Source organism: Castor canadensis, chromosome 4, assembly GCF_047511655.1.
Source record: "Castor canadensis chromosome 4, mCasCan1.hap1v2, whole genome shotgun sequence".
Taxonomy (NCBI): Eukaryota; Metazoa; Chordata; class Mammalia; order Rodentia; family Castoridae; genus Castor; species Castor canadensis.
The window spans coordinates 167011152-167038821 of record NC_133389.1 but is presented as its reverse complement, the minus strand read 5'-3'; the positions used below and the strand labels follow the sequence as shown (position 1 = coordinate 167038821).

General features: G+C 40.8%; 1 protein-coding gene across 2 annotated transcripts in view; it reads left to right on the top strand.

Moving 5' to 3' along the window:
• The window catches only part of Nhej1 (non-homologous end joining factor 1), an 80072-nt gene that overhangs the window by 2553 nt on the left and 49849 nt on the right, over positions 1-27670 (top strand). The window contains exons 2-5 of one of the 2 annotated variants that reach the window (XM_020170808.2): positions 37-213; positions 1382-1594; positions 8233-8371; positions 8940-8998. In XM_020170808.2, the coding sequence (XP_020026397.1) occupies positions 37-213; positions 1382-1594; positions 8233-8371; positions 8940-8998 (588 nt within the window). The remainder of the gene's footprint in view (positions 1-36; positions 214-1381; positions 1595-8232; positions 8372-8939; positions 8999-27670) is intronic. The other variant, XM_074071772.1, reaches the window with a different exon arrangement.

Sequence of the window (27670 nt, the reverse complement as noted above, 5' to 3'; positions counted from 1 at the left end):
CTGAGGACACTTTGCTAAATTACAACGTTCCTGCAGATGGAGAAGCTGGAACAAGGCCTGTTGATGCAGCCGTGGGCATGGCTACAGTTTGCCGAGAACTCCCTCTTGGCGAAGGCTTATATCACCAAGCAGGGCTATGCCTTGCTGGTTTCAGATCTTCAACAAGTATGGCATGAGCAGGTGGACACTAGTGTGGTCAGCCAGAGAGCCAAGGTATGTGTGAAAAGAAGTATTGCTGTGGGTGGTGGGGATGTGATTCTTTCCCGGTGAAGGTCAAGGAACATTGACATCAACCAATTTGGCCACCTGTAGGTTGCCAAGGAAGAGTGAATTGGGTTGAGACAATCATAGGTTGAACATCCCTAATCTTTTTTTTTTTATTCATACATGCATACAAGGCTTGGTTCATTTCTCCCCCCTGCCCCCACCCCCTCCCTTACCACCCACTCTGCCCCCTTCCTCTCCCCCCCTCAATACCCAGCAGAAACTATTTTGCCCTTATTTCTAATTTTGTTGTAGAGAGAGTATAAGCAATAATAGAAAGGAACAAGGGTTTTTGCTGGTTGAGATAAGGATAGCTATACAGGGCATTGACTCACATTGATTTCCTGTGCGTGGGTGTTACCTTCTAGGTTAATTCTTCTTGAACTAACCTTTTCTCTAGTACCTGTTCGCCTTTTCCATTGGCCTCAGTTGCTTTTAAGGTATCTGCTTTAGTTTCTCTGCGTTAAGGGCAACAAATGCTAGCTAATTTTTTAGGTGTCTTACCTATCCTCACCCCTCCCTTGTGTGCTCTCGCTTTTATCATATGCTCATAGTCCAATCCCCTTGTTGTGTTTACCCTTGATCTAATGTCCACATATGAGGGAGAACATATGATTTTTGGTCTTTTGAACATCCCTAATCTAAGAATCTAAAATCCTTTGGATTTTGGAACATTTGAGATTTTGGATTTGGGGATTAGGGTTGCTTAACTGGTAAAAGTCTATGTGTATATTCCAAAATCCAAAAACTCTGAAACACTCTGTATTTCAGATTAGGGCTACTCAGCCTATCATGAAATCAGTCTCTCTCTCTCTCTCTCTCTCTCTCTGTGTGTGAGAAAGAGAGAGAGGGAGAGAGAGAGAGAGAAAGTCTACATGCATGATAACACATAGTGTGAACTATATTAAGGCTTTCTGTAAATTGATCTTGCCCAGGGCAGAACTGTGAAGTAGTGTGGTTTATCTTGGTGACTCTTCCTGTTGTGATGTTTTTACCTTCCCTTCTGTTCCTCTCATGCCCATTGTCTTCATGTTAACAAGGATTCTCCATTGCTATTGCTAGTGAGAGAGTCATTTCCTTTTAGCACCATCATTCTGTACAACTGCTGTCTCTTTAGGAGCTGAACAAGCGCCTGACTGCTCCACCTGAGGCTTTTCTCTGTCATTTGGATAATCTGCTTCGCCCACTGTTGAAGGATGCTACTCACCCTAATGAAGCTACTTTCTCCTGTGATCGTGTGGCAGAGGCACTGATTCTGCGGGTGCGGAGTGAGCTGTCAGGTCTCCCCTTCTATTGGCATTTCTACTGTATTCTTGCTAGTCCTTCCCTGGTAAGTGCAGTTCAAATATGGGGTACGGGAGCGGGGATGCCAGCTGCTTAAGGCAAGATTTAGCTGTCTTTATATTTTTGCAAACCCTGTTTGAAATTCTTCTCCAATCAGAAAACTTGCCTTGACCAAACAGGAAGCAAAGAGGATCTTTTTTTTTTTTTTTTTTTTCCTATAACTCAGGGCCTTGTGGTTGCTAGGCAAGTGCTCCACAATTGAGCCATAGCCCCGGCTGCAAAGAGGATTCTTGACTGGTTTATTCTTTCCTTGCAAACAGAGCTGAGATTGGATCTCCACAAACTTTTTTGGGTGACTTCATTCATTAATTTATTTATTGAGTCTTTAGGGAGCATCACCATGTGCTCATTATTGGGTATCCAATAACTTCTTCCTGGACTTTCTAATGTAAGGAGGAGACAGACAGGAAATTCTGATAAAGTGTGGTCAGTTCTTTCAGTGAGGTAGACCCAGGACGGCTGGAGGATCAGAGAAAACCTCTTTGAAGAGAGTTTCTGTGCTGAGTATAGGAAGGGATATAGAACATAGTTGGGAGAAAAATCTTTCTAGGCAAGAGGTGTGGAGAAATTGTCACAGTGAATCCCTTCTGTACAATGAATGTATGCTAATAAAAATGAAAAAAAAAAGAGCTGTGGAGATGTGTAAGGTGGACCAAGTTCAGGAACTTCATGACTGCAGCATAGAAAAGCATGAAAAAGGAGGTAGGCAGTGGCCATGTCTTAAAGGATTCAAGTGAGTTTGGATTTTATCCCAAATGCAACAGTGATTCACTGAAAAACTTAAAACAGATTTTAACAGATCCAGTTTGTGATTTATCAAGGCCACTTTGGTAACAAGATGGAGTATATGCCAATGGTAGGTACCTTTCTAAGTAGTACCTCCTCGTTTAGTCCTATTACTATCCTGCAAGATATGTATTATTTTCCCTTTTTCAGAGCAGAAGCCTGAGATTAAAGATAATTTGTCCAAAGTCATCCAGTTTATAAATGATTGAGCTGGAATTTGGTTCCAGATTGGTCTAATTGGCTTGAAAGCCCACTTTTAGTGACTAGAAGAATCATGTCCTCTGCTCACTTGTAAAAGCTTTAGTATCCCTAGAGCTTTTATTAGAAGTTGAGAATGGAGCTGGATGCCAGTGGCTCATGCCTGTAATCCTAGCAACTTGTGAGGCTGAGATTGGGAGGATTGTGGTTTGAAGCCAGTCCAGGCAACTAGTTTTTGACACCCCATCTCCAAAATAACCAGAGAAAAATGGACTGGAGGCATGGCTCAAATTGTAGAGTGCCTGCTTTGCAAGTGTGAAGTCCTGAATTCAAGTCCCAGTCCCACCAAAAACAAAAGCAAAGCAAAACAAAAATTGAGAATGGACATTAAGAACTAGTTTATAAGCTGGGCACAGTGACTCACACCTGTCATCCTAGCTACTCCAAGGTGGAGATTGGGAGGATCACGGTTTTAGGCCAACCTGGGCCTAAAAGTTTGTTAGACCCCTATCTCAACAAATACAAGGGGGGCATAATGGCACACACCTGTCATTCCAGCTATGCAGGGAGCTTGACAAAGAGGATTGCAATCTAAGTCAGCTGGGCAAGAGCTTATTTTTTTCTTTTGGAAAAATAACTATAGCAGCCGGGCGCCGGTGGCTCACACCTGTAATCCTAGGTACTCAGGAGGCAGAGATCAGGAGGATTGCAGTTCAAAGCCAGCCTGGGCAAATAGTTCATAAGACCCTATCTCAAAAAAAAAAAGCCATCACCAAAAAAAAAAAAAAAAAGTTGCCTTATATACAGAATTTTCCTATTTCATTCAAAAACTCCTATGACTTTTTTCTGAGTGACACCAGGGGGCACTGTTTCCTCAATAATGCTTATTCTAGGACCTAAGCATTTGGATAGCCTTTGGCAATTTCAAGTAATAGCTGTTCTCATTTTGCATTACACAGCCCTACAAATTGAGAATCGTGTGACTGGTAGGGAGGCTGATAGGCTCTAAAAGTTTACTCTTTCCAAAGAATATAGTAGACTGGGGGTATAGCTCAGTGGTAGAAGTCTTGTCTAGAATGTGCCAGGCCCTGGGTTCAGCCCTGGCACTGAAGAAAAAAAAAAAAAAAAGGCAGTAAAGAACACTTGTATAATTGCATCACAATTAAAGAAAATGTAAAGAAAAAGTAGCTATTCTAGCACATTCTTTCAGTTGAGGAACTACTGTAAGAAAGAAGCAAAAGTGTTTAGAGAAGAATGAGTTTTGAAGTTAGCTTTGAATAATAGATTAGTAAATGTACTTTAAATTAAAATAAAATACTTAACATTAAAAGCAGAATGTCATCCCAGGGAAACCCCTAAACCTAAGGGAACCTTATAAGGAAGAAGTTACAGCCAGTAGACACAGGCAAGGATGTAGGTGGATACTATTTCAGGTGAGTGTGCGTGCATATGTGTGTGTGTGTGTGTGTGTGTGGTCATGTGGTTATAATTTTTGTTTGCTACTCATTCTTGTGTTACTTTAAATTTACTTTTTTTTAAATGGGTACTCATACCAGACGCAAACATTTCAAACAGGATTTAAAGGTATACAGTCCCTCATTACTGATACTAGCTTCCTATGAGTTTTCTTTCTTTTTAATCTATCTATCTATATATCTATCTGTCTGTCTACCTACCTACTTACCTACCCACCTGTCATTTATCTAATTTTTTTTAGGAAGGGTCTTGCTACATAGCCCAGGCTGGCTTCAAACTTGCCATCCTCTTGCCTTAGCTTCCCAAGTGCTGAGATTATAGTGGTGTACCATCACACCCAGCTTCTAATATAATTATTGAATATTCCATATTTTGATTTGTCACCTCTTTGGCCATTTTATGATCTCTAGGAGTCACATTCCAAGGTTTCTTAGTGGTAGAAGAGTGGTTAGTGGTTTTGGACCCAGCAGACTTGAATTTGTAATTAACCTTCAGACTACTTATATTACCTCGGATAAATATTGAACTTTTATGAGTCAGTTTTTACACCTATAAAATGCAAATACCAATTACAACTTTGCTATGGACTTGTGAGGGTTAAATAAAAGAACATATGTGACATTACTTAACTTTAGAATTATAGTGGACCTATGAGAACAAATACTTCAACTCCATAATTTTTCTTTTTGAAAAAGACAAGGGCTGGGTGCTGGTGGCTCATGCCTGTAATTGTAGCTACTCAGGAGGCAGAGATCAGGAGGATCGCTGCCTAGACAAATAGTTCTCGAGACCCAATCTCAAAAAAATCCATCACAAAAGAAAAGGGCTGGTGGAGTGGCTCAGGTATAGGCCCTGAGTTCAAGCCCTAACACCTCAAAAAAAAAGGACTGTGAAAATAGCTGAGGTGAATTGATTTTCATATCAAGGTGCTGGCAGAGCCAAGACTAGAATCTAGGTCTTTTGATCCTGAGTCTATTACCTGCTTCATTGTATCACCTGAAATGATTCACCTGGGGGCATCTCTCTTCTGCTAGGACTTGTGGGAGATCAGAAGACTTTGGGAAAAATTATAAGTGTTTTTTTCCTCTGGGGAATATTGACAACTTCTGCTTTTATACCTGCCACACTCCTTGACCTCCTTAACTGTCCTGGAGCTCTTTGAGGACACAGACTTTAGAGCACATATGGGGCAACCAGTTAAATTGATTTGTGAGCTGCATCTCTTCATCTTTTGCCATCTGTGAATGAAGGGAAGTGGCCCTGACCTCCTAAAGTGTTGAATAATTTTTCCTTGTCCTATCTGGAGATCTGTTTTGATCTATTTACATAATTGCATGAGTCTTCCTTATGACCATTAACACATATTTTCAGGATTTCTATCCAGCATTCCTCTAAGTCTGAGAATAGAGCAAGGCTATCTAGTTTAAGGGAAATTATTTTAATGTTCATTTAATTTTTAAGTGAATTATGTCTTAATAATTCAGAGTGGTATAACCCAATCCTATGAAATTATTTAAGCAGTTGAAACATTTACTGATAAACCTTTTTTTTTTTTTTGTGGTACTGGGTTTGACCTCAGGGCTTCATGCTTACAAAATAGGTGCTCTACTGCTTGAGCCACACACTTTCAGTCCATTTTGCTCTACTTATTTTGGAGATGAGGTCTGATGAACTATTTGCCCAGGCCTGCCTCAAACCTTAATCCTCCCAATCTCAGCCTTCGAAGTAGCTAGAATTACAGGCATGAGCCACTGGTTCCCGGCATTATTGACAACCCCTTTTTCTCTTTGGCTATACAGACATTAGGGTCTGATAGATGATTTCGTTTGCCTTGTATGACATTTATTAAAAACTGTTCCTTGTCATGTATCATGCTGTTATATTTAGTGCCTCCCCCAGGCTGGCTATTAACTTTAGGAGTTTCTATTATTTGAGTGGTGCCACAAAATGGTCAGTGTGGCTGTTTGGTTAACAGTGATAATTATTTTCAGTTTAACTTACCAAACCTTCACTGGCTTTGGTACAAGTACTCACCACTTTTTCCTCCTGATTTATCTTTTTTTTTATTTGGTGGTACTGGGGTTTAAACTCAGGGACTGAAACTTGCTAATCAGGCACTCTACCACTTGAGCGACTCCGTCAGCCCATTCCTTCTGATTTATCTTGACCAGGTCCAAATTTAACAATTCCTAGGAAAGAAGGTTGCACCTAGAGGAGATAAAAGCTTCTTTAAAGTCACATTTTTTGCCACATTCTCAGTAGTGCTCCCTGGAGACCTAAGTCTGTCCTTAGGACCTGAGCTAGGAGACAGTGCTAGGTTGGGACATTCTGTGTTCTACAAAGAAGAGACCATTTTATATAGCTGGACTTGACTTCTGGCCTTTTACCCTGTTTCAGTATCCCTGCATTTCTTGGGTCCTGGTGCTGCTACAAAAGCTACTGTCATTAACACCCCCCATCCCTACCCACCTTTTCACTTCTAATCTTCACTCTTCTAATCAATATTTAGAGAAATGTTGAAAAGTGTTTTCCTCATAATTTGAGCCACAACACAAGTAGTATTTTTAGCGGTAACTTCTTCCTAGCCAATTAGTGGAAAGTGAAAACACAGGAGTCTGAAGAGTCCAAACTTCTGATCCTATTCAGATGGATCTTGCTTGCACATCTTATGGGACACTCTGGTACCTTTTCCTTATTTCAAGCCCATGTTGGAGTATCTTGTCTAAAGTGCTCCTTTTTAGACCTAGGGCAGGGGTTGGCATACTATGGCCAGTGTGCCAAATCTGGTTTGCTGCCTGTTTTTTTTTTTAAGTTATATTGGAATACAGCCACCTCATCTGTTTACATATTGTCTGTGGCTGCTTTTGTGTGCCATGACAGCAAAGTGAGTAGTTGCAGCAAGCACTGTATGGGCTACAGAACTGAAAATATTGACTATCTGGCTCTTTCCCAAAAAAAAGCTTGCTGACCCCTGCTCTAGGGTATTTCTTCTTCTTAGTGTGTCCTTTAACTCATCTCCTTGGGGGAAGGAAAAGGAACTCTGATGACATCCTCTAGCCACAAATAGATTATTGATTTTAGTTATTTTTTTTGGTAGGCTAATGGATACCTTGCATAGGTGAATTAAATGATTCTTCTATACAGCTACACATTATATCAGAGATTACTCTAGTTGCACTGCAATACAGCTATGCTTGCATCCTTCTTACCTCTTGTTAAAAGCAAGGTGTGTATACAGAGATTAGTTTATTCCTTCCTGTTCTAGTCTTTTGGTAACTGGCTTGCTTTCATTACAATAATAACCTTAGACTCTGATGCATTTGTGGGAGCAGATTGAAACTGGTTCGTTGTGGGCTATCATCATCCCTCAAGTGGTTCTTAATAAATGTCTGGATCTAATTTGACCTTCATACTTCTCCATTTTCTATTGGTTTTTGGTTTTTGCTATATTCCAGCTAGTGTGTTTTGTTTTAGCCACATCTGCTTTTTTGGTGGGGAGCAGGACTGGGATTTGAACTCAGAGCTTTGTGCTTACTGTGCTACTTAATGTAGGCACTCTACTATTTGAGCCACTTCACTAGTGGCTACACACCTACTTTCTTGAGGATTACTTGGGTCTTTTGCTTTTATCTCTCAGTCTCTGCTGAGAATTGTGTTAGTACTTGTCTCAACTATATCACATTCTGCTCTTTAAATCACAGCTCTGTCAAGGGGTACTCTCCTTTTATTCTTTCCTTTTCTTTTTTTTTCCTTTGTGGTACTGGGGCTTGAACTCAAGGCCTATACCTTGAGCCACTCCACTGGCCCTTTTTTTGTGATTGTTTTTCTTGAGATAGGGTCTCGAGAACTATTTTCTCAGTCTGGCTTCAAACTGCGATCTTCTTGATTTCTGCCTCCTGAGTAGCTAGGATTATAGGCATGAGCCACCTGTCCTCCTTTTATTCTTTCCACACTTTATATGGCCCACAAAGAAAATCCTTGCACCTCCTTAATATATTTATTTACTTATTGTATTTGTATTTATGTTCTTGTAAATGAATTGCTTGCCTATGAAATTACTGTGAAAACATTCATTCTTCAGTATTTTTTTCTAGTATTTAATTCATTATTAGGAAATACTTTGTAAGCATATGTTGGCTAATCAATAACTCTTCTCCATCAAAGGTTTCCCAGCATTTGATTCGTCCTCTGATGGGCATGAGTCTGGCCCTACAGTGCCATGTGAGGGAGCTAGCAGCATTGCTTCGGATGAAAGATCTAGAGATCCAGGACTACCAGGAGAGTGGGGCTATGCTGAGCCGAGGTAAGGGGCCATTCTTGGAGGAGTGGATAGGGAGCAGTACAAGTAGTCCATCTTAGAAAAGGGGAGAGACTCATTTGCATTAGAAAAGTGGTTTCCCCAGTTTGGGTGCTGGAGACTTGATACTAGATAACACTTCAAGTACCTGGCTGGGGCCCAAGTGACCAATAGAAGCTATAACTCAGCCCAGACATGTCTTAGGTAATGACAAGGAAAGACTTTGGAAAGGTGGTTATAGCTATACAAACTATACTAGAGCAATGTGAACTTGGGAGTTTAGGAAGCTAGATAGCTGTAACTTCAGAATAACAGTTCTGTTTGACCTTTGTCCTTATGGCAGAAAAACCTCTTAGACCAGATGCTGCCCCTGAACCTGCCATTTGTTGCCAATTGCCCTTTCATCTCCTGTTTGCCCATAGACCTTCAACTCTCCTTCTCCCACTGGAATAGGAATATCTGGGTATTATATCCTTCTCCTCTTTCCCAAGACCTGAGCTCTGTTCCTTTCTATCTTACAGGTAGGAAGCTCATCAAACTCATGTTTCTCTTTTCTGTATCTTCTTCCTTACAGGTCGATTGAAGACTGAACCATTTGAAGAAAATTCTTTCTTGGAACAATTTTTGGTAGAGGTAGGGTATTTGTTATTTCCTTTCCCCTTTTACAAATTTGAGAAACTCAAAGTGCCTAAGAGGCAACCTGCATTTTGGGTGTTAGGTGGCTTGTCTGGTTGGAAAGCCCTCTGTCTGTAAAAGTTGCCCTCAGAAAGTTAAATAAAGTTTGAGATATACATGGGGAAGATGGGAGAAAGAGTATAAAAAGTGAAAGTGACTAATTAGCCTTTATAAAACATCTCTGTTAAAGTACAGTGTGTGGAGGAGGGTCGGGTGGGGTTAATTTAGAATTCTCTAATCTTGGAAAACTTGGTTGGCCAGTTGTAAAACTTGATTGTTGATATTTGGATTGTGGAGTAGAAGGATAGTCATTGTTCCTTGTCTAGTCTCTTCAGCATCCAGCAGTAGAAGAAGGTAAAAAGCTCAGGGCTACCATTTGGGGACTGTCTTGTGGGCATAGCAGGCGGTGGAAAATCACAGTGTTTATACAAGGGGACTGGCAAAAGAATGAATGGGGAGTAGATAATTGTGGCCTGTCAGAAGCTTCTGCCTGGGTTTCCCTTCTAAGGATTGAGCTTGGCCAAAAGAAACATCTACTGAATGCCAAACAGTGGGAGTATTAATAATAGTAACCCTTGATAATATCAGTCAATATTGGTCTTTTCCTTTTCTAACTCTTCTGGGACTTGTTGGTTATATAGTTAGTACCTTAGTATTATTACCCCATTTTCTAATTATACATGTTACCCAAGTTGGTACTTTATTATATAAGTAAATAATGCTATTACAATATTGCATTATGTGTAGATTATTCATATTTATGTTTTGTCATCTAGGCTAATTATAGGATTTTTGTGGACAAGGTTTGTGTCTCATACCTTTTTTGAACCTGAAATAAGCATTTTTCACAGTACTAGGCATAAAGCAGGTGTTCTTGATTTGGAACCTTCTGTTCTACCTCTGTATATTGAGTGAGCCATAATTCTTGGGATCCTAACACTACAGCAAAAAAATGTGAGTGCTCATTCTACCTGCTGAAACAGTTGTAACTCTAGAAGAGAAGAAAACCTGTGACTAAATCCTGAAGCAGAATAGGTATCAAGTCTTTATGGGGAAACAGACTATTAAACCTAAACTTGTGACGGAATGAAATTTTTTAGGCCACTTTTCTCTCAGCTAGCTTCTCCTGTCTATAAGCTTGAGCATTAAGGAGGTTAATACAGGGTGGGGCTGATGTACTAGTTCCTACCTCAGCTCCGTAGTTCAACAGTGTAAGGCTAATTCTTAGTGTACTTTGCTGATCTAGTGTCTCATACCTATCCAGCTTGACTCTTAGATATTTTATTCTGTATGTTTTATGCTTCAGCCATATTGAATGACTTTTATTTTCCCCAAATGCTATTTTCTCTTGCCTTTATGTCTTTGTACAATTCTTCCCTTTATCTAGAATGCCTGATGCCCTGTCCTTATCTACCTTGTAAACTTCTACTCGTCTTTTAAGCATCAGCTTCAGATTCTTTGGGGCATCTTTTTGAACTCTCCTTGTAAAGATAATTCTTTCCCACTGTTATAGAATCTTGGCTTATACCTCCATTTTACCATTTACAATACTGTAATATACTGTTTATATGTCTGCAAAACTATAGCTTTCTATTATGGTGATCTGTGGACTCTTTGAGAACAAGGACCATGCTCAGTGCATTTCTGCATCCCCAGCATTGTTGGTAGTGCTTAGAAATAATAGGTTCTCAATGTTTGTGCCAAGGGGAGTTTGAGGAAATTGTGGCAACATGGTCTGGGGATACAGTGTTGCTTGTTAGAGCTGTATTTAAGGACTTCAGTTGTTCTCATGGTTTATATTGCAGCCTTGAGCAAATCACTTCTCTCAGAGCCACTATTTTCTCATTTATAAAATGGAAGGCTCATCTATCTCTTTCATTGTATTGGGGAGGGGAGAGCCCTGGAGAATAGAATGAAATAGCATGTAGAATCCAGGTGCTAGACCCCCTAACACCTGGTTGGTTGGTGGAACCAACCAGGTTGTTGGTTTTTTGGAACCAACTACTTCAAGAATTTTGGCTTTGTAGAGCTGGGTTATGGCTCAAGTGGTAGAACACCTGCCTAGCAAGTATGAAGCTCTGAGTTCAAATCCCTGTACCGACCAAGAACAAACAAACAAACCAAAAAGAATTCTATTTCTCTAGGTTCTAGACTTAGAGAATTTTATTGTCTATGGAAAGGATCTGAGAGATATGTAGTTGTAAATTTCCATTTTATAGATGAAGAAATTCAGCTTCAGAGAGGTTAAATGACTTTCCTAAGGTCTATATGTTTAGGATTGCCTGTATTTCTTGACTCATAATCTAGAAATTATACCTAATTTTGTTTTGCTACTTCAACTGGTTATAACACCAGTTAAGGAAAACATATAGCTAGGGTAATAGGAATTTTTGTGACCTCTGGGGTCACTCTACTGTCTCAGAATGTCCTGCATAGGTGTTAGAACCAAAAGATTTCCTGTTGGGGCTGCAGAGCTATGGCTACTGCATCTTTTCATTTACTGTGCTTGCCTGGGGTCCTACAAACAGGACGCAGAAGGGTCATAGGGTCATCCAAGACTGAACTGAAAGGATGTGCCATCAAAATAAGCAACATAGAATAGGAAGATAAACAAACCAGGGAGACAGCTTGGGATGAAGGCACAGTGGGGCCTGGGCAATGTCATAAGGGCCCATGCGGTCAGCGCCTGGGGTCACTTCTGTCCTCATTGGAAATAGTACTAGGCAAGAGGTCATAGATACAGGACACAGGAGCAGTAGGGCAGGGAGATTTCTAAGATACTAAAACTAGGAAAAATATTTTAGGATAGAACAGGGGTTCCTTCTCATATTTTGGTCATTTTGTTTTTCTTCTTCCCATAAGAACCTCTGATTTTTCACTTCTAGGGAACAACAGGGGCCAATATCTAGTAGCCTAACTAGAGGGAGAGCTGGCAATGTTAATTCAAGTAAGGGCGGGGTGAGGTGGTTATTGGCATGATTCTCATATAGAGCAAGAGCCCCATAGTGAGCATTTCCCAGGACTAAAGGCTGAGCGACATCTTTAGGAGTGGAAGAAAAGTCAAGGAATTGGGATATTATACATGGCAGAAGGAACTGTGTTAAAGAGGAATTTAGTATGAGTGGGCTGGCATAGCCTCCTCTCAGTCTAGTCCACTGGAGGGAGTGCCTTCCCCTGTCCATGCCTCTCTCCATCTGGTTGCTATCAGGCTGTGTGGCTGCTGGCAGGCTCTTTATTTATTTATCCCAGTGTAATGGGGTGAGGAGGGAGCTGGCCTGAGGCTAGCTTTCTGAGGCCATGCCACTCAGCCACAGGCGGTTTGCATGGGTGTGTGAGTCACTGGAGCTGCATGCTGCTCAAACCAGACGCGGCCAGGCTCAGGGACAGCAGGCAGCCCAAAATAGAGCCCCGCCCTCTGCAGCTGGCAACCTCTGGCTAGGAATCAGCTCTTGACACCAAAACCTGGCTTCCCCTCTGTAGAAGCCCTTATCAGAGATAGAGATTTTTCAAGTCTCTCTTCCTCTGTCTTCATTCAAGGGCATAGCAGTCTGTTCAGTATAATATCGAGAAATTTGGGGACCATAGTTAACATTGGTTTGACTCAGCATCGTAAATGTAGCCATGGTTATTGTATCCTGTCTACTTTTAGTTACTATCTTCTTTGCTGTCTAGTTGTAGCCTGATTCTAGAACAGATACTTAATGCTATGAAGAAGATATTCATTGCTGTTGTTAAGCAGCTAGAGTTTATATCAAAGTTATCTTGGAGATATGGGGAGACCTTTAACCTGATCCTGCTCAAAGGCCTTGACCCCTTAGCTCTTCCTGAAAAGCAACAAAGCAGCATGTTATTCTCCACAGCCCCCTGTACAAACCTCTGCCACAGCATTTGTCATAAGAGTATACAAAAAGGAAGGGGAAGGGAGGAAGGGAGACAGTGATAGTTACATGGTCGATCCCTTCCCATGTAGGATTTTCCATTACAGTGCTTCTCATTTTTTTTTTTTTTGAGACAGGCTCTATAGCCCAGTCTGTCCTCAAACTTATGATCCTCCTTGCCTCAGCCTCTTGAGTATTGAGATTATAGATGTGAACCACCATGCTTGGCTCAGTAGTCTTTCTTAACATGGTTTGCATACTGCAACCCTCTTCTGTCTTTCTTCTTACCTCATTGATTGTTCCTACTCACAAATTTTGCTGGTTCTTCTTCTCCCTTATGTTACTGTTGGTATGCCCCAAGACTCAGTCCTTTTTTCCCTCTCATTCTTTTATTGATATCAGCTAGTCCTACAACTTTAAATACTTTCTTGTTGATGGATCCCAAATTTAATCTTTGTTGTAGACCTTACTCTACAACTCCAAACTGCCTGCTCAGTATTTTCCTGTGGAAATTTAACAGACATCTTATATTCAACATGTCCAAAACTGAATTCCAAGTCTTAACCCCAAAATTACTTTTCCAACAACCTAACCCATTCCCATTCTTTCTCTTGTTTATGCCAAAATTTTAAAGTCATCCTTGACTCTCATCCTTCTCTCATATCTATACCAAGTCCATCAGGAAGTTCTGTTGGCTTTACCTGAAAGACTGTAACTATAATCTCACCTCTGCTGCTATGATAGACACTGGCCTAAGTGTCTATCATCTCTTACATGCACTTTGGCCTTGGCCTACTTAACCGGCGTCCCTGATGCTGCTGCAGGAATATAGGAGCAGCTTAGTTGGGCAATTCTTGCTCATGAAGTTGCAGTCATGTGAATGCAGTTATTGTAAGATCTAGAGAATTCAATTCCAAGTTCTCTCATCTGGCTTTTGGCAGGAGGTGCCATTTCCTTGCTACATAGCCTTTCCATAGGCTGCTTACATGACATGACTCTGGCTTCCTCCAGAGTCAGTGGTCTGAGAGACAGACCAAGAAAGCAAGACCAAGTGGTGGTCACACCTGTAATCCTAACTACTCAAGAGGCAGAGATCATCAGGATCCTGGTTCAAAGTCAGCCTGGACAAATAGTTCACAAGACCTTATCTCAAAAAAACCCATCACATGGAATTGGAGAACATCATTCTGAGTGAGGTTAGCCTGGCCCAAAAGACCAAAAATCGTTTGTTCTCCCTCATATGTGGACATTAGATCAAGGGCAAACACAACAAGGGGATTGGACTTTGAGCACATGATAAAAGCGAGAGCACACAAGGGACGGGTGAGGATAAGTAAGACACCTAAAAAACTAGCTAGCATTTGTTGCCCTCAACGCAGAGAAACTAAAGCAGATACCTTAAAAGCAACTGAGGCCAATAGGAAAAGGGGACCAGGAACTAGAGAAAAGGTTAGATCAAAAAGAATTAACCTAGAAGGTAACACCCACGCACAGGAAATCAATGTGAGTCAATGCCCTGTATAGCTATCCTTATCTCAACCAGCAAAAACCCTTGTTCCTTCCTATTATTGCTTATACTCTCTCTACAACAAAATTAGAAATAAGGGCAAAATAGTTTCTGCTGGGTATTGAGGGGGTGGGGGGGAGAGGGAGGGGGCGGAGGAGGTGGGGGCAGGGGGGAGAAATGACCCAAGCCTTGTATGCACATATGAATAATAAAAGAAAAAAAAAAAACCCATCACAAAAAAGGGCTGGTGGAGTGGATCAAGGTGTAGGCCCTGAGTTCAAGCCCCAGTACTGCAAAATAAATAAAAAAATAATATCTCATCATTATTCATTAGAAGTGAGTAACCAAGTCCAGGTCACACAAAGGGGAGGGTTATCGAGTACCACTTCTTAAGGGGAACTGTGTCAAAGAATTTGGGGACATACCTATGTGGACTACAATGTGTACTTGTTCACATATCACTTTCCCAGTGACTTTTATCTTGACTATTCTGTTTAATGTTGTAAGCTACATACCTGCCCCTCTGTATCTGGCACTCCCCTTTCACTTTACCATGCTCTTTTCCTTTTTTTTTCATAACCCTTATCACCCAACATATTACCATAAATTTACTTACTTTATTATACTTCTTTATTTTATTTTATTTTTTTCATTTATTCACATGTGCATACATTATTTGGGTAATTTCTCGACCCTGCCCCCCTCCCCTCCCTCAGTTCCAGGCAGGTCCTGTTCTGCCCTTATCAGTAATTTTGTTGAAGAAATGACATAAGCATAATAAGGAGGACAAAGCATTTTTGCTAGTTGAGTTGAGGATAGCTATACAGAGAGATTCCTACTATTGCTTTCATATACCCATGTGTTACTACCCATGTTGATTCAACTCTAACTGATCTTTACATTGGTTCCTGATCCCCTGTTCATGATAACCTCTATTTATTATACTTCTTTGTGGTCTGTCTCCCCTCTAGTAGAGTGTAAGCTCAAAAAAGCAAGGATTGGTTTGTGCATTGGTTTATCTGAAGTGCTTAGAACAGTACCTCCACACAGTAGATACTCAGTAAATGTTTGATGAATAGATAAAGGAATCATATCTTCTTACTCTTCTTTATTTTCCCTATCTTGTGTATAGGCCATCAACTGATCACCTTAGACTTAGCTCTACCTGTAAAGAGATAAATTAAATTATCTCAGTTAAATTACCATTTGTGCTACCTCCCTTGTTTCTTTGATGTTTTTGTTTTCTGGAAGGTAGTCCCAATTTTGAGATAAAGTATGAACTCTGAGTCTTTTGTTATTGAGAGGTCCCAGAGCCTATTTATTTATTTTTAGAGCCAGTTAAGAGGTTAACATCTCAAAAACTGAAAGAAGCCGATTGTGGTGGTATACACCAGTAACTAACAAGGCAAAGTGGATGAGGCAGGAGGATCACGAGTTTGAGGCCAGCCTTAGCTACTCTTGTGCCTGCCTACCAAGCATAGGCCCTGAGTTCAAACCCCATTACCGAAAAAAAAATCCCCTAAAAGAATAAGAACCTAATAAAATCCTAAAAAGAAAATTAGTTACCAGCCAAAAGAACACAGTTAGAAGGGTTTCCCCTTTACCATATACCCACTGTTTAATATGTGGAGGAAGGCAAGGATTTTTAGTATGTTTTTTCATTGTCTTTCATGGGTATTATGAATAAGGGTAAGTCTAGAGTATGAGAATATACCCCAACCATTGTGTGTGTCAGTTAGTTTCTGTGTTTGGCAAAGTGTTATCCCAGGTTCTGTAAGCATATAAGGCATGATAACATTATCATCAAAGGGCTCATGACGCTTAATGGCTGATAATCAGGGCCATAGTAATGAAGTGATTTGAAAAATCTCCCTAAAAAGGCAGGAATTGAACTGGACTTTAATGGTTGGTTCAGGTTTTGATATAGAACTATGTGGAAGGCATTTTAGGAGGAAGCACATGGGCAAAGGATGCAAAATAAGAATAAGAGTGAGTGAGGATTAGTAGAACATGAAGTTAGCAAGAAAATAACAAGGCTAAATTGTGGGGGGGGGGCTTAAATGCTGGCCTGGAGAGTCAGTGTTTTATTCTAAAGCTGTTTCTTAGCTTTTTTTCTTTGTGTAACACATTTATTTGCCCGTTTCAGTTCTTTTATTAACATCTGTCATTATATATACTGACTTTCAAATAGGGACACATCTCCTGGGAAGGAGACAGGGCATCCTTGCAGGTATTAATTACTGTGGTAGACATTAGAAGCCATTGAAAGTTTGAGCCAGAGAGCTGACATATGAAGGTATCTTTTAGGAAGGTCAGGCTGTCAGTAGTATGTCTGTGTGATCTAAAAAAATAGTAGTGCCATTGGCAGACTGGGAAAATCATGGGTGGGGCTCAAGTAAATCTAATCTTGGGTATATAAAAGAATGATTTTCTTTGCTTCAAACACAAATCTACCAGTATTTATGTTCTGGAATGAAAATCTCTGGGGGGGTATGTGGTGGGGGAATGACTGCACATGTTTCTCATCTGTGTTTCTTCTGACTTTGCCTTCTCTTTGGGGTTTTCTTACTGTGATTCCTGAGCCCTGCTACCAGGGGCCACCACTTCTATCACTTGTGACCCAGGAATAATTTTTTTTAAAGGCTTCTTCATTTTCTTTTTTAAAGCTTTATAAGGGTTGATACTCTTTTTTTTTTTTTTTTTAACAGTGTTAGGAATCAAACCTGGGCTTTAGGCATGCTAGGTAAGCTCTCTACCACTGAGCCATAGCCCAACCCAGGGCCTGTACTTTGAAAAGAAAAATTATTAAAAATTTGAGGAAATTGATACAGGAAATACAAATGAGATAAAATTACCCGTTTCCAAAGGATGAATTTTTGATTCTTAGAATTCTAATAGTGAAGGATTATCTTTATTTCCCAAATTCTCTTGTTCTAAAAGCCTCAAATCTAGGCATTGATGTGACAGGAAGAGTCAGGATAGAGTAGTAGATTAACCAAGAAAGGGGAACTAACAAATATAAAGCACATACTGTATGTATGCTAGCCACTGTGCAAGTGCTTTATCTAAGTCATAGTGTTGAATCCTTACAACAAACCTAAACATAATTAATATTTTTATCAAAGATGAAGCAGAGGCTCAAGGGTAAAGTGATATGCTTACAGTCATTCAGTTGATTTATCTTGAATCAGATTCTGTGCTCTTTTTGTCATCAGTGAGGGTGAGCCACAGTGCCACATGCAAGAAAGAGACCAGAGAGAATGACAGAGGAAAGATCATTAGGCATTTAGTGATCTTGGGCAGTCTTAGCAGATTCCCGGCAGTTAAAGAGGATCAGTTGATAATGCAGTGGAAACAGTGAGTGTAGAACTCTCATCATAGACATTTCACAGCAAAAAGGAAATGAGAGATAGTTGGAGAACTAGAAGTGGCGTAAGCAAAATAAGACAGGAAGACAGATACATGTTTTAAGGCAAATGAGAAGCCAGTGGGGAAAAAGAAAAATGTATGTTGGTAAAGGAAAAGGGGCAGTGGAGAACAAGGATTTATAGAGTTCAGCAAAATATTAATTCATCCTTTGTCTGGGATTTGTGGATGGCATGAAGAGATAGGTGGGAATTTGAAGACAAATGACTCGATTTATGCATACTTCTAGTTTCTTTCCCTCCAGGAAATATAGCCTTTTTATCTAAGAATTTTAAAGTCCTTTCCAAGAGCATTCAATTCCCCTTACTTAAAAAGAGGGAATGGTCAGACATGGTGGCACATGTTTGTAATCTCAATGCCTAGAAGGTTGAGGCAGGAGGATCTTGAGTTCCAGGCTCACCCAGGCAAAGGTTGTGAGAGCTTGTCTCAAAAACTCAATGAAAAAAGCCAAAGGGCTGGGGGTGTAGCTCAAGTGGTAGAGTGCTTGCCTACCATGCACAAGGCCCTAGTTTCAATCCCTAGGGCTGAAAAAGAAAAAAAAAGGTCAGATGATTACATGACTTTTCTGTTATGACAGAAGTAGTGAAACAGAAGTAAAAATATATATTGGCTTAAAAGTCTTGGTGTTAGAGAATTTTCTCACATCAGTACAATGTCAGTTATAGAAATGAAGAAAGAAAATAAAACTATCAAACAGCTTACCTTTAAGTTTCATCTGGTCTAGTGGTTTTGTAAATTACTGTTATACCTAAAGTGGTCTCTTATGTCCTTCTCTTTTGGGATATTTCTTTGAACAGTGAGCCACATTGAAAAGTGAGTGTTCTATAGAGACTGAGTCCTAGAGGTTGGCAGTTTATCTGTCCAATGCTTAGGGAACGAGACTACAGACTTCATAGGCATCCTTGTTATCGCCAATCAGGGAATTGTCAAGAGAGAAATTGCCAGAGTCTTAGGAGGGGTATTTTTCATTTAGTGTGGAAGAACTATTTGGTCTGTTTTGAAGTTTAAACTATTGTGGACCATACTTATTAGGCACCATTGAAAATAGGAGGACTAGTAGAGTGGTTTAAGTGGTAGAACACCTGCCTAGCAAGCGTGAGACCCCCATGCTCAAACTCCAGTACCGGAAAAAAAAAAAAAAAAAAGAAGGAAAGAAAATAAATGTGGAGGCATAACTGAAAAGTTACAAGTTTTTTCTGTCCTTAATAGATGCACTTTTGAAGGAGATTGAACCACTAGAATTAACAAACCTATAAAGAATATTCTAAATATATGTTATATATATATATATGTGTTAGCTGAGAGGAGGAAGAAACAGACTCATTGGAATGGGATCTGCTGTTCATAGCAGGCTAGTTTGGATAAGGTATTTCTGGAAGAGGTGAATCTTGAGAGTTTGGAGGATTTTGTGTGGTAAGTGGCTGCTGAAAGAAAAGACAGAACTAGGTATTTTATATAGTTATACAATCTGAGGGAATCTCCCTCAGTGTGGTGCCTTGAGGGAATCCTTCAAAAGCTCTTTGGCTTCTGTTAATCTTATACTTAAAGCCTGTGCAATTCTAATGCTGTGCCTTGTCCTCTTAGAATCATTTACTCCCGCCAGGCATGGTGGCTTACATAATTCTAGCTACTTGGGAGGTGAAGATTGGGAGGATTGCAGTTAGAGGTAAAAAGTTCTCAAGACCACATCTCAGCCAATAAACAGCTGGGTACTGTCCTGACATTCCTGCTATGCAGAGCATAAATAGAAGGATCATGGTCTGGACTGGCTTGGGCATAAAGCAAGACCCTAATTCAAAAATAACTTAAAAGCAAAAAGGATTGAAGGCATGGCTCAAGTAGTAGAATGCTTACCTAGCAAATGAGAGGCTGTTAGTTCAAACCCCAGAACCACCAAAAAAAGAAAAGAAAAGAAACCTTTTACTTCAAAGAACCCCTTCCAATTCAGTGCAAGTAAAGGTAGGAATGAGGCAACCCCTTGAGATGGCAACATGATAATACTGCTTGTTTTAAAGAAGGAATAGTCGGTGGAAATAATAGTAGTCCATTTGCTGTAGTCCTAGAAGCTAGGGGAAGAGCAGAGTGAATTTGTTGAATTTAGTGAGGACATAAGGAGATGCCAATCCCAAGCTGTATGTCCAAAATGTGGGTTAATCTCTCATACTGAGGTAAATAAGAATCAATAGAAAGTGGATGGGATTACTTATAAAACTAATTTACAAATCTCAAGGGCTTAGGTGAGAACCTGAATGAAGGAAATTATGGCATCTCAAATATCTCATATACAGTTTAGACCCATAGAATTTTGTGAGCTTCAGGGACTTTATCAATCTAAAGATGTATCAAGTCTCTTTGTTTTACTTATGAGGAAATGAAGATGTACAAGGGTACAAGGATTCATGTCAGGCATGGTGGTGCATACCTGTATTCAGAAGGCTGAAACAGGAGGATTGTGGGTTCTAGGCCAGCCTGTGTTACATAGCAAGATCCCATCTCAAAAAAAAAAAAAAAAGAACTGTCACATAGTTCTAGAATTTGGCAGCAGGACTCAGGGCTCTGAACTTTGGTCCATATCCCATTGTCTTTCCATATGTTACACAGCTACACCTGGGACTTTATGTGAGAGGTAGGCAAGCCTGAGACCAAGTAGTGAGCGGCTTAGAGAGCTAACTTAATTAAAAGATAGGGAATTGATCCAAAGCTAGAGAACTGTGCTCCAAGTACTGCCTCCTCTCTAAACCCTTATCCCTTTCTTACAATTCTTGATTTTATATACCTTTAGGCTCCAATAAGCAAGAAACACTTAATTCATTATGCCTGAGAATTCTCTATAAGAGAATACAAAAAAAAAAAAAAAGCAAAAACAAAAAGAATGTACTTACTAATGTACCAAATGTGGTGCTAAAGCAATGATGTAGTATAATAGGATGCAGGTCTAGCTTGCACAAGCTATATGAACTCTCCATAAAGCTGTGTTGCAATTTTTTTTCTCCTTTTCTGTTTAACAAGTAGCATTTGTGGTATTTATTGAGCAGCACCACAAGCAGAGGCCACCATGGCTGGGTCCCCCACTACTACTTATTGAAAACACTGAAGTGTGGGGATTCCTTTAACACCATCTTAGAAAACGCAACTGAAGACACTCGGTTGCTGGACAGGTATAGCCTCCATGTTATAAGTAATAAATTGGGATTTCAATTGCTAAATTAGTCTCTTGTGATTTTCAGTTATTATTAGTCACTTCAGTAGAGTCTAATCATCCCTAAAGGAAATAATGAAAACAAAGTTAGAGATGTTGGACCTTTGGTGACCTATAGATCATAGACTCCCCATGAGGTGCTGCCCAAATAGCCAGGCAGGACTTCCATTCCAATCCATGTCTGTCTCTCTGTGTCACTGTCTCTCTCTCTCTCTCTCTCTTGCTCTCTTTCTTTCTCTCTCTCTCTCTGGCAGTACCGGAGTTTGAACTTAAGGCCTTATACCTGATAGATAGCCACTCTGCCACTTGAGCCCCACCTCTAGCCCCAAATCCATGTATCTCTTTCCATCCCCCGACATTTCATCCCTCTCTCCCTCCCTTTTCCTTTCTTCCTTCTCTCCCTCCCTGCCTCCCTCCCTTCCTTCTGTCTCTGTTTCTGTCTTTCTCTCCTTCCTTTCTCTCTTTTTCTCTCATTTCTCTTCCCTTCTCCATTTTCTTGGGGTTCTCACTATGTTGTCCAGGCTAGCCTCAGACTCCTGTGTTCAAAAGATCTTCCTGTATCAGTCTATTGAGTAAGTAGGACTATAAGCAGAGGCCACCATGGCTGGGTCCCCCACTAGTACTTATTGAAAATACTGAAGAGTGGGGGATTCCTTTAAAATCTTAGAGTTTCAAACTGTCACAAGTGTTTGGAGATTGCTTATTCGATGGTGTGCCCTTTGTTTAGGGTACCAGATTTGAACTCCCATTTATCATCCCTTGCATGTTCAGTAAGAAATCTTCCCTTCAATTTTGGGGTTTTGCCCATCTGGAGAAGCCCTTTGCATGGTAAGTGGGAGGTGTAGAACTTGTACCTTGGAAGAGATCTCTTCAAGTGCTCTCTTAATTTACACCTTCCTTTCTTTAACTTTATTGGCCAGAGAAGGAGAGAAATATTCATGTTCCTTTGCCTTGCTTGTCTTAAATCATTTTAGGAAATTTAATGTCGCAGGATTTTCCAGAATTTTCTTCTTTTGACTTAGAAAGCCATAATATCTCAGAGTCCAGGATGGGTTGTAGGCATTCTGAATCACCTGTATGGACCAGCAGTGGACTACAGACCAAGAGCCTGTCTCTCCTGAACTGTTTCTGAGGCCTGGAAGCCTGAATCAAATGGCTATTGTACTAGCCTCATATCGGGGCTCAGAATGCCAGTTTTCACCGTGTCCTCATATATATAAATATAGGTCTCTCTAGTTATAAAAAGTGAGAGAATATGTAAGTTGCTTTTTTTTTCTATACCCTCTTTCATGAGGCAAGCTAATGAGATGCATATCATTAAAGGCCTGATGTTTTGTGGGATGGAGCCTTTTAAACTGGATGTGCCTGGCTTAGTTATGGCAAATATTTACCAAAAAAAAAAAAAAAAAAAAGGGACATACCATATAAAATTAGAGTTCTGAAAATAGTACTGAGAGAGGGAGAAAGAAAAAAAAAAAAACAGGACAGAAAATATAAGCCAGTCTGTTTGAGGAAAAAGGAAAAAGAGATAAAATGAGAGAAACCTCGGCAGTAAAAACAGCATCTTGGTAAACAGACTATAAAAAAAATTGTGACCTGCTTTCTGGCAGCCCTGGCGGCTGTTGAGCGGGTGAAGGTGGTGGAGCTGGCGTCTGTGCGGACATACGGTGCCCAGGGCGCATGGCTCCCCTGGCTGTACAGGGCGTTAAATTTAGCCACATAATGATGGGCCTGAGGAACAGCCTCTTGTTGACCACACCATAATTACTGCTTCACTTTATGAATTTTATTTTGCTTATTCTGTTTCCTCCTTCTTTGGCATGAAAGAGGACTAGAGTGGGGGGGAGTCCCACGCCCACACCCCTCCCCTTACTGAACAAATGAGTCTTCATAGAAACTTGAGCTCTTGGGCCTCCAGGGTAGAGTAATCTCTAGTGATTAATCACAGTGGGAGTAAGGTGTGCTAGTCCCCAAGGCTATTGACTTGCCACCCCTACTTCTCAGAGTTCCTAGAGAAAATGTCCTGGAGTCTGTGGCTTTAGATGACACTTTCACAAGTCTGAAAGGTCAAGACTCTTACTCTGTTTATACTCTCCAGAGTGAGACTCCCAGGTGTTGTTGGATTTTTTGGTCTTTAGTCCTAAGACCCTTAGCTAACTCCTTGGAAGTTTAGTTTTGACCGAATTCTGCATCACGAAGAGGTGCATTGTTGTATATCATAGTGCCGATTGGGTTCTGGAAGATGATGGACTAGTATAACAAGTGGCTCTTCAGGTGACATAAAGATACATGTTCAGAATATTCTGTTGAAACCTCAATTATTGTTGTTCTGGGGCACTTGGAGAGATACTGACATGGGTTTAGTTTGCTATAGAATTCTATGGCCTTTGTCAGAGAGTTAGTCTGAGGCTTTGCCTTACCTGAAACTCCAGGGAAGGGGCCAGAAGTTCTTGAGCTCAGACCAAAAGTACCATATTGGGGAGAGAATGTAGGATGAAGGGCATTAGAAGAGCTGTATGAACGAGGTACTGGGTATTTGGGGGTGAAGTTCTTGTCTGTGACCTAGGCTGGTAGCTACCTATGGCCCCATAGTGGCCCTCCAACTGAGGAAGTGGTGGAAAAGGAAAAGCAAACAGGGGTTGTGGTCAGGGTACTGATTTGTCCGTCATTGGCCAAGACTGTCCTGTTTGTGTGTCACGGGTGGTTGGGTTCCTCCCGAGGCCAGGCAAGAACGTGTCAAGGAGAAGCTTCTTGCAGCTCTTGTTTTCCCAAAACAAAGGAAGCTCCTTGCATTGCTGGAAGTTGCGTGCTTGGATGCTGAGTTTGTTGTTGCCTGATAACCTAGCCACCAACTCCTGCCCTCCTCTTCACCCCATACAGCTAGTGGTTTAGCAGGAGCAGCTTCCTGTCCTCATCTGAGGCAGTAGGTTCATTCTCTACTGACCCCAGAAGGGGGAAAAGGAGAAGAGCTAGCTAGCCTTCCTACACCAGGACCTATCAGCTTCTCTCCCCATGGAACCTTCTAGAACAGGGCTTTCCAAAGTAATCTGACACATTATCTTACTGTGTATAACTAATATGTCATGTGTGCCATATGTATCATACAAATTCAACAATATTCAAATTGTTTGATACCCTGTTCATTGGGATGTGTCCTCTACACACATTTGGGTGTCATAACAATGTCACATTACTATAAAAGTTTTTAAATGTTTACAGTTTATACAATTATCTCATCATGGGCTTATTATAAGGAGTTCATGGACCAGCACCAGTTTTCTGATCATATTTTGCCAGTGGCTCTTTAAAAAATTTTTTTGAGATGGGGTCTTGCTGTGTTTGCCCAAGCTATCCTTGAACAGATCCTCCTAACTCAGCCTCCTGAGTAGTTGCTATTGCAAGGATTAAAAGCACAAACCACTCTGCCAAGTTTCTGATTATACTTTAAATAACACCATTCTAGAACTTAAAGACCTGGTGAGTTGAGCTATTCCCTATTGGATCTAGCAGTCCTATCCTAAATCTATTTGGTGGAGATGAATAGAAAAAGGAATTCTTAAGGAAATTTCAGGTAATGAGAAGCACCAAATCTCAATTGTCAAATCATGCTAATGAACTGTGACTGTGAGGTGGAAGGTTGGACCACAGATTTCTTCTCCAACGCCAAGGTTCTATGATTCTAAGGTTAAATGGTATGAGGCCAAGAGATAAAGTTAATGACCATGATGATTTTCCTGTAGAGTATTGATTCTAAAGTTAAACTATACTCTAGGTGACTTAAAGAAGTAAGGAATAAGAAAAGGGAGTGAATGTTTTCATACAGTTATTTTTCTAGTCTGCCATTATCATCTAGATTTGAGTTCTCTCTTACATAGATTGAGCATATGTTTGGTCAGCATTATCTTAGTCTTCTGTTAGGAAGCCACCAAATTGTTTCTAGAGGTTGACAGATCTAGGATTGAAGAGAAAAGTAAATATTGGTAGAGTTGGTGGAATTTAAGTGAGAGATAAGAAATGGGCCTTGGATTAGAAATGTAGACTATTGGCAGGGTTATTTAACAACATTATTTGGAGGGAGATAATGGTGGGGAAATATTTAAGAAAGGAATCTAGAAGCCCAGGACAATAGGATAGCTGGTTGGAAGGGATTGCCTGCATGATCAAAAAGTTTTCCTTTCCAGAGAAAAAGAGGAATGAGTAGCCTGAGAGGGAAACCTGTTTGGAAAGTAAATCAAGAATTTAAAGGACAAAATGATAAAATAAAAGGAGAAAAGAGAAGAGAAAAAGAATTTAAAGGACTGAGGAATCTCATGAAGAAGGAAATGGGAACCTGTGGATTTCACTGTTTCTAAAGGATGGAAAGAAAATAAGTAGACTCAGCCTGACCTTTGCTTCTTTTCTGACACCCCACTAGTCCCAAATATCTGTAATCAGGAAAAGAAAATTACTGATCTAAGCAAATCTGGTCCTATTCCTCTGCTTAAAAGGGTTGGTGGCTTCCTATCACTCTTAAGATAAAACCCAAACTCCCTAATCAAACCATCAAGGCATTTATGATCTGAATTCTACTTCCTTTTTTTTTTTTTTTTCTCCTTTGCAGTACTGGAGTTTGAACTCAGGCCTTTGTGCTTACCAGGCCTGACCTCTACTTATATCTCCATCTTGATCTCCCATTCTTATGCCAGACCCACAGTCAATCCTCCACTACCCTCCCCCACTTCCCCCCCAATACTCTTTGCTTTCTGTCCCCAATTCACTGAACTTCTGTGAGTTCCTGGAGCCCATTGTTATTTTATCTCTAGTCCTTGGCACATGCTTTTCCCTCTGGCCACTACCATCAAAGATTTTCACCTGGGTAACTCCTGGTTTTTTGTTATAATTGTTGGTTTGCAGGCTAGGGATGGAACCCTGGGTCTTGTGCATGTTAAGCAAGTGCTCTACCATTGAGCTACATCTCCAGCCTGTTCATTGTTTGCATTCTAGTGAATATGTTACTTCCTCTAGGGAATGTGCCCTGGCCCTCTGAGTTTAATGTAGTTCCCCTTCTTATGTCTTACTATACTTGTGCTATCATAGATGTCTCAATACCACTATAACTACTGACTTTTCTGGCTTCCCCCACTAGATGGTAAGTCCCCTGGGTGCAGGAATATTATGTCTTGTTTATCTTTCTGATCCATTGAAGGCACCCAGTAGATTTTTGTGTTGCTGTGTGTTCTGCAGAGGAGTTTTGCTTTTAATTTCATTTGATTCTACCTGGTGAGATAGGCAAACCTCATTGAGTAAAATTCAACACAAATATAATGAACACCTACTCAGATAAAAAGACTAAAAATAAAGATTAAATTTACCTAGTTGTTGTTTTAGTTCTTTTATTTTTATTTTACTTATTTATTTTTGCGGTGCTATTTCTTGAACTCAGGGCCTTCACTTTGAGCCACTCCACCAGCCCTATTTTTTTGAAGGGGTTTTCGAGATAGGGTTTCATGAAACTATTTGCCTGGGCTGGCTTCAAACTGCGATCCTCCTGATCTCTGCCTCCTGAGTAACTAGGATTACAGGTATGAGCCACCAGCACCCAGCACAGTTTTTTATTTTTTAAGCTTACGGGGGCCACTTAAGGCTGAGGAGATATGATGGATTGGCTCAGAGAAATTGAATGACCCTGAGTCTCACAAGTAATTGTGGTGGAAGCCAGAAGCTCATCCTTTGACTTTCTATACAGCTTTCCCCGCAATCCCACACTGTCCTCGAGGCTCTGTTCTAATGGAATGTATTTCAGAAGGGAGAAAAAGCAGAGAGTAAGAAAGCGTTCCTGTAACTCATCTTAGATCTGCCCATTGAAACACGGGTTCTGAAATTAGAGAAAAATGATCAAGCACCAAGGTGGATTATCTTCACATGGGAAGTCAAGGAAAAATGTTAGACCCACAAGACATGGATATGAACTGAGGCAGAGTTGGAGGGCATCCTCTATCCTGGAGAAGGATCTGAGAGACACTGACATTTTCAGCTGCCAGATGTTTTCCTTGGGGCTACCCTGAGAACAAGACTAAGTGGGATGATAACAGAGTTGGTGTTGGGGAGCACTTTCTGGCCCTCTCCCACCTCTAGCAATTCCTCTCTGAGATCCTGAACAAGGAAGGTAGAGGAGCTAGAACAAGTGTAAGGGCTGCTTTTCAGCCCCTTTTCTCTCTTGGGAGCAGGAGTGAATTGGTATCACCCAATTCAGTGGAAATCTAGTTTGTAGGCAGGGTTGGCCACAGGGCCAGGTTCAAAATTATTCCTGTGTCCTGCCTTTAGGCAGAGAAGAGCATGGATCGGCTTCTCTCACCAGCAGGGATCAGTAAATTCTAGCCATACGGGAACCCAGACACTCTTTGTCCAGCTATGTTTTCCCAGTGTCTCCTGGGGAGTGATTCAGGGCCAAGGTGACAGTGGGTTTGGAGCCTAGATGAAAGGATGGCAGGGACCACAAGACAAGATCCCTTGTGTGGTGGCACTGGAAAGAGGAGGGAGTGAGTGTGTGTGGAGGTCAGTGACGCAATTGCCCTGGCTCGCAGGCAAGGAGGAGGAGAAGGCTCGCGGTGTGTCTCCTTATAAAGAGGGCCTCACCACAT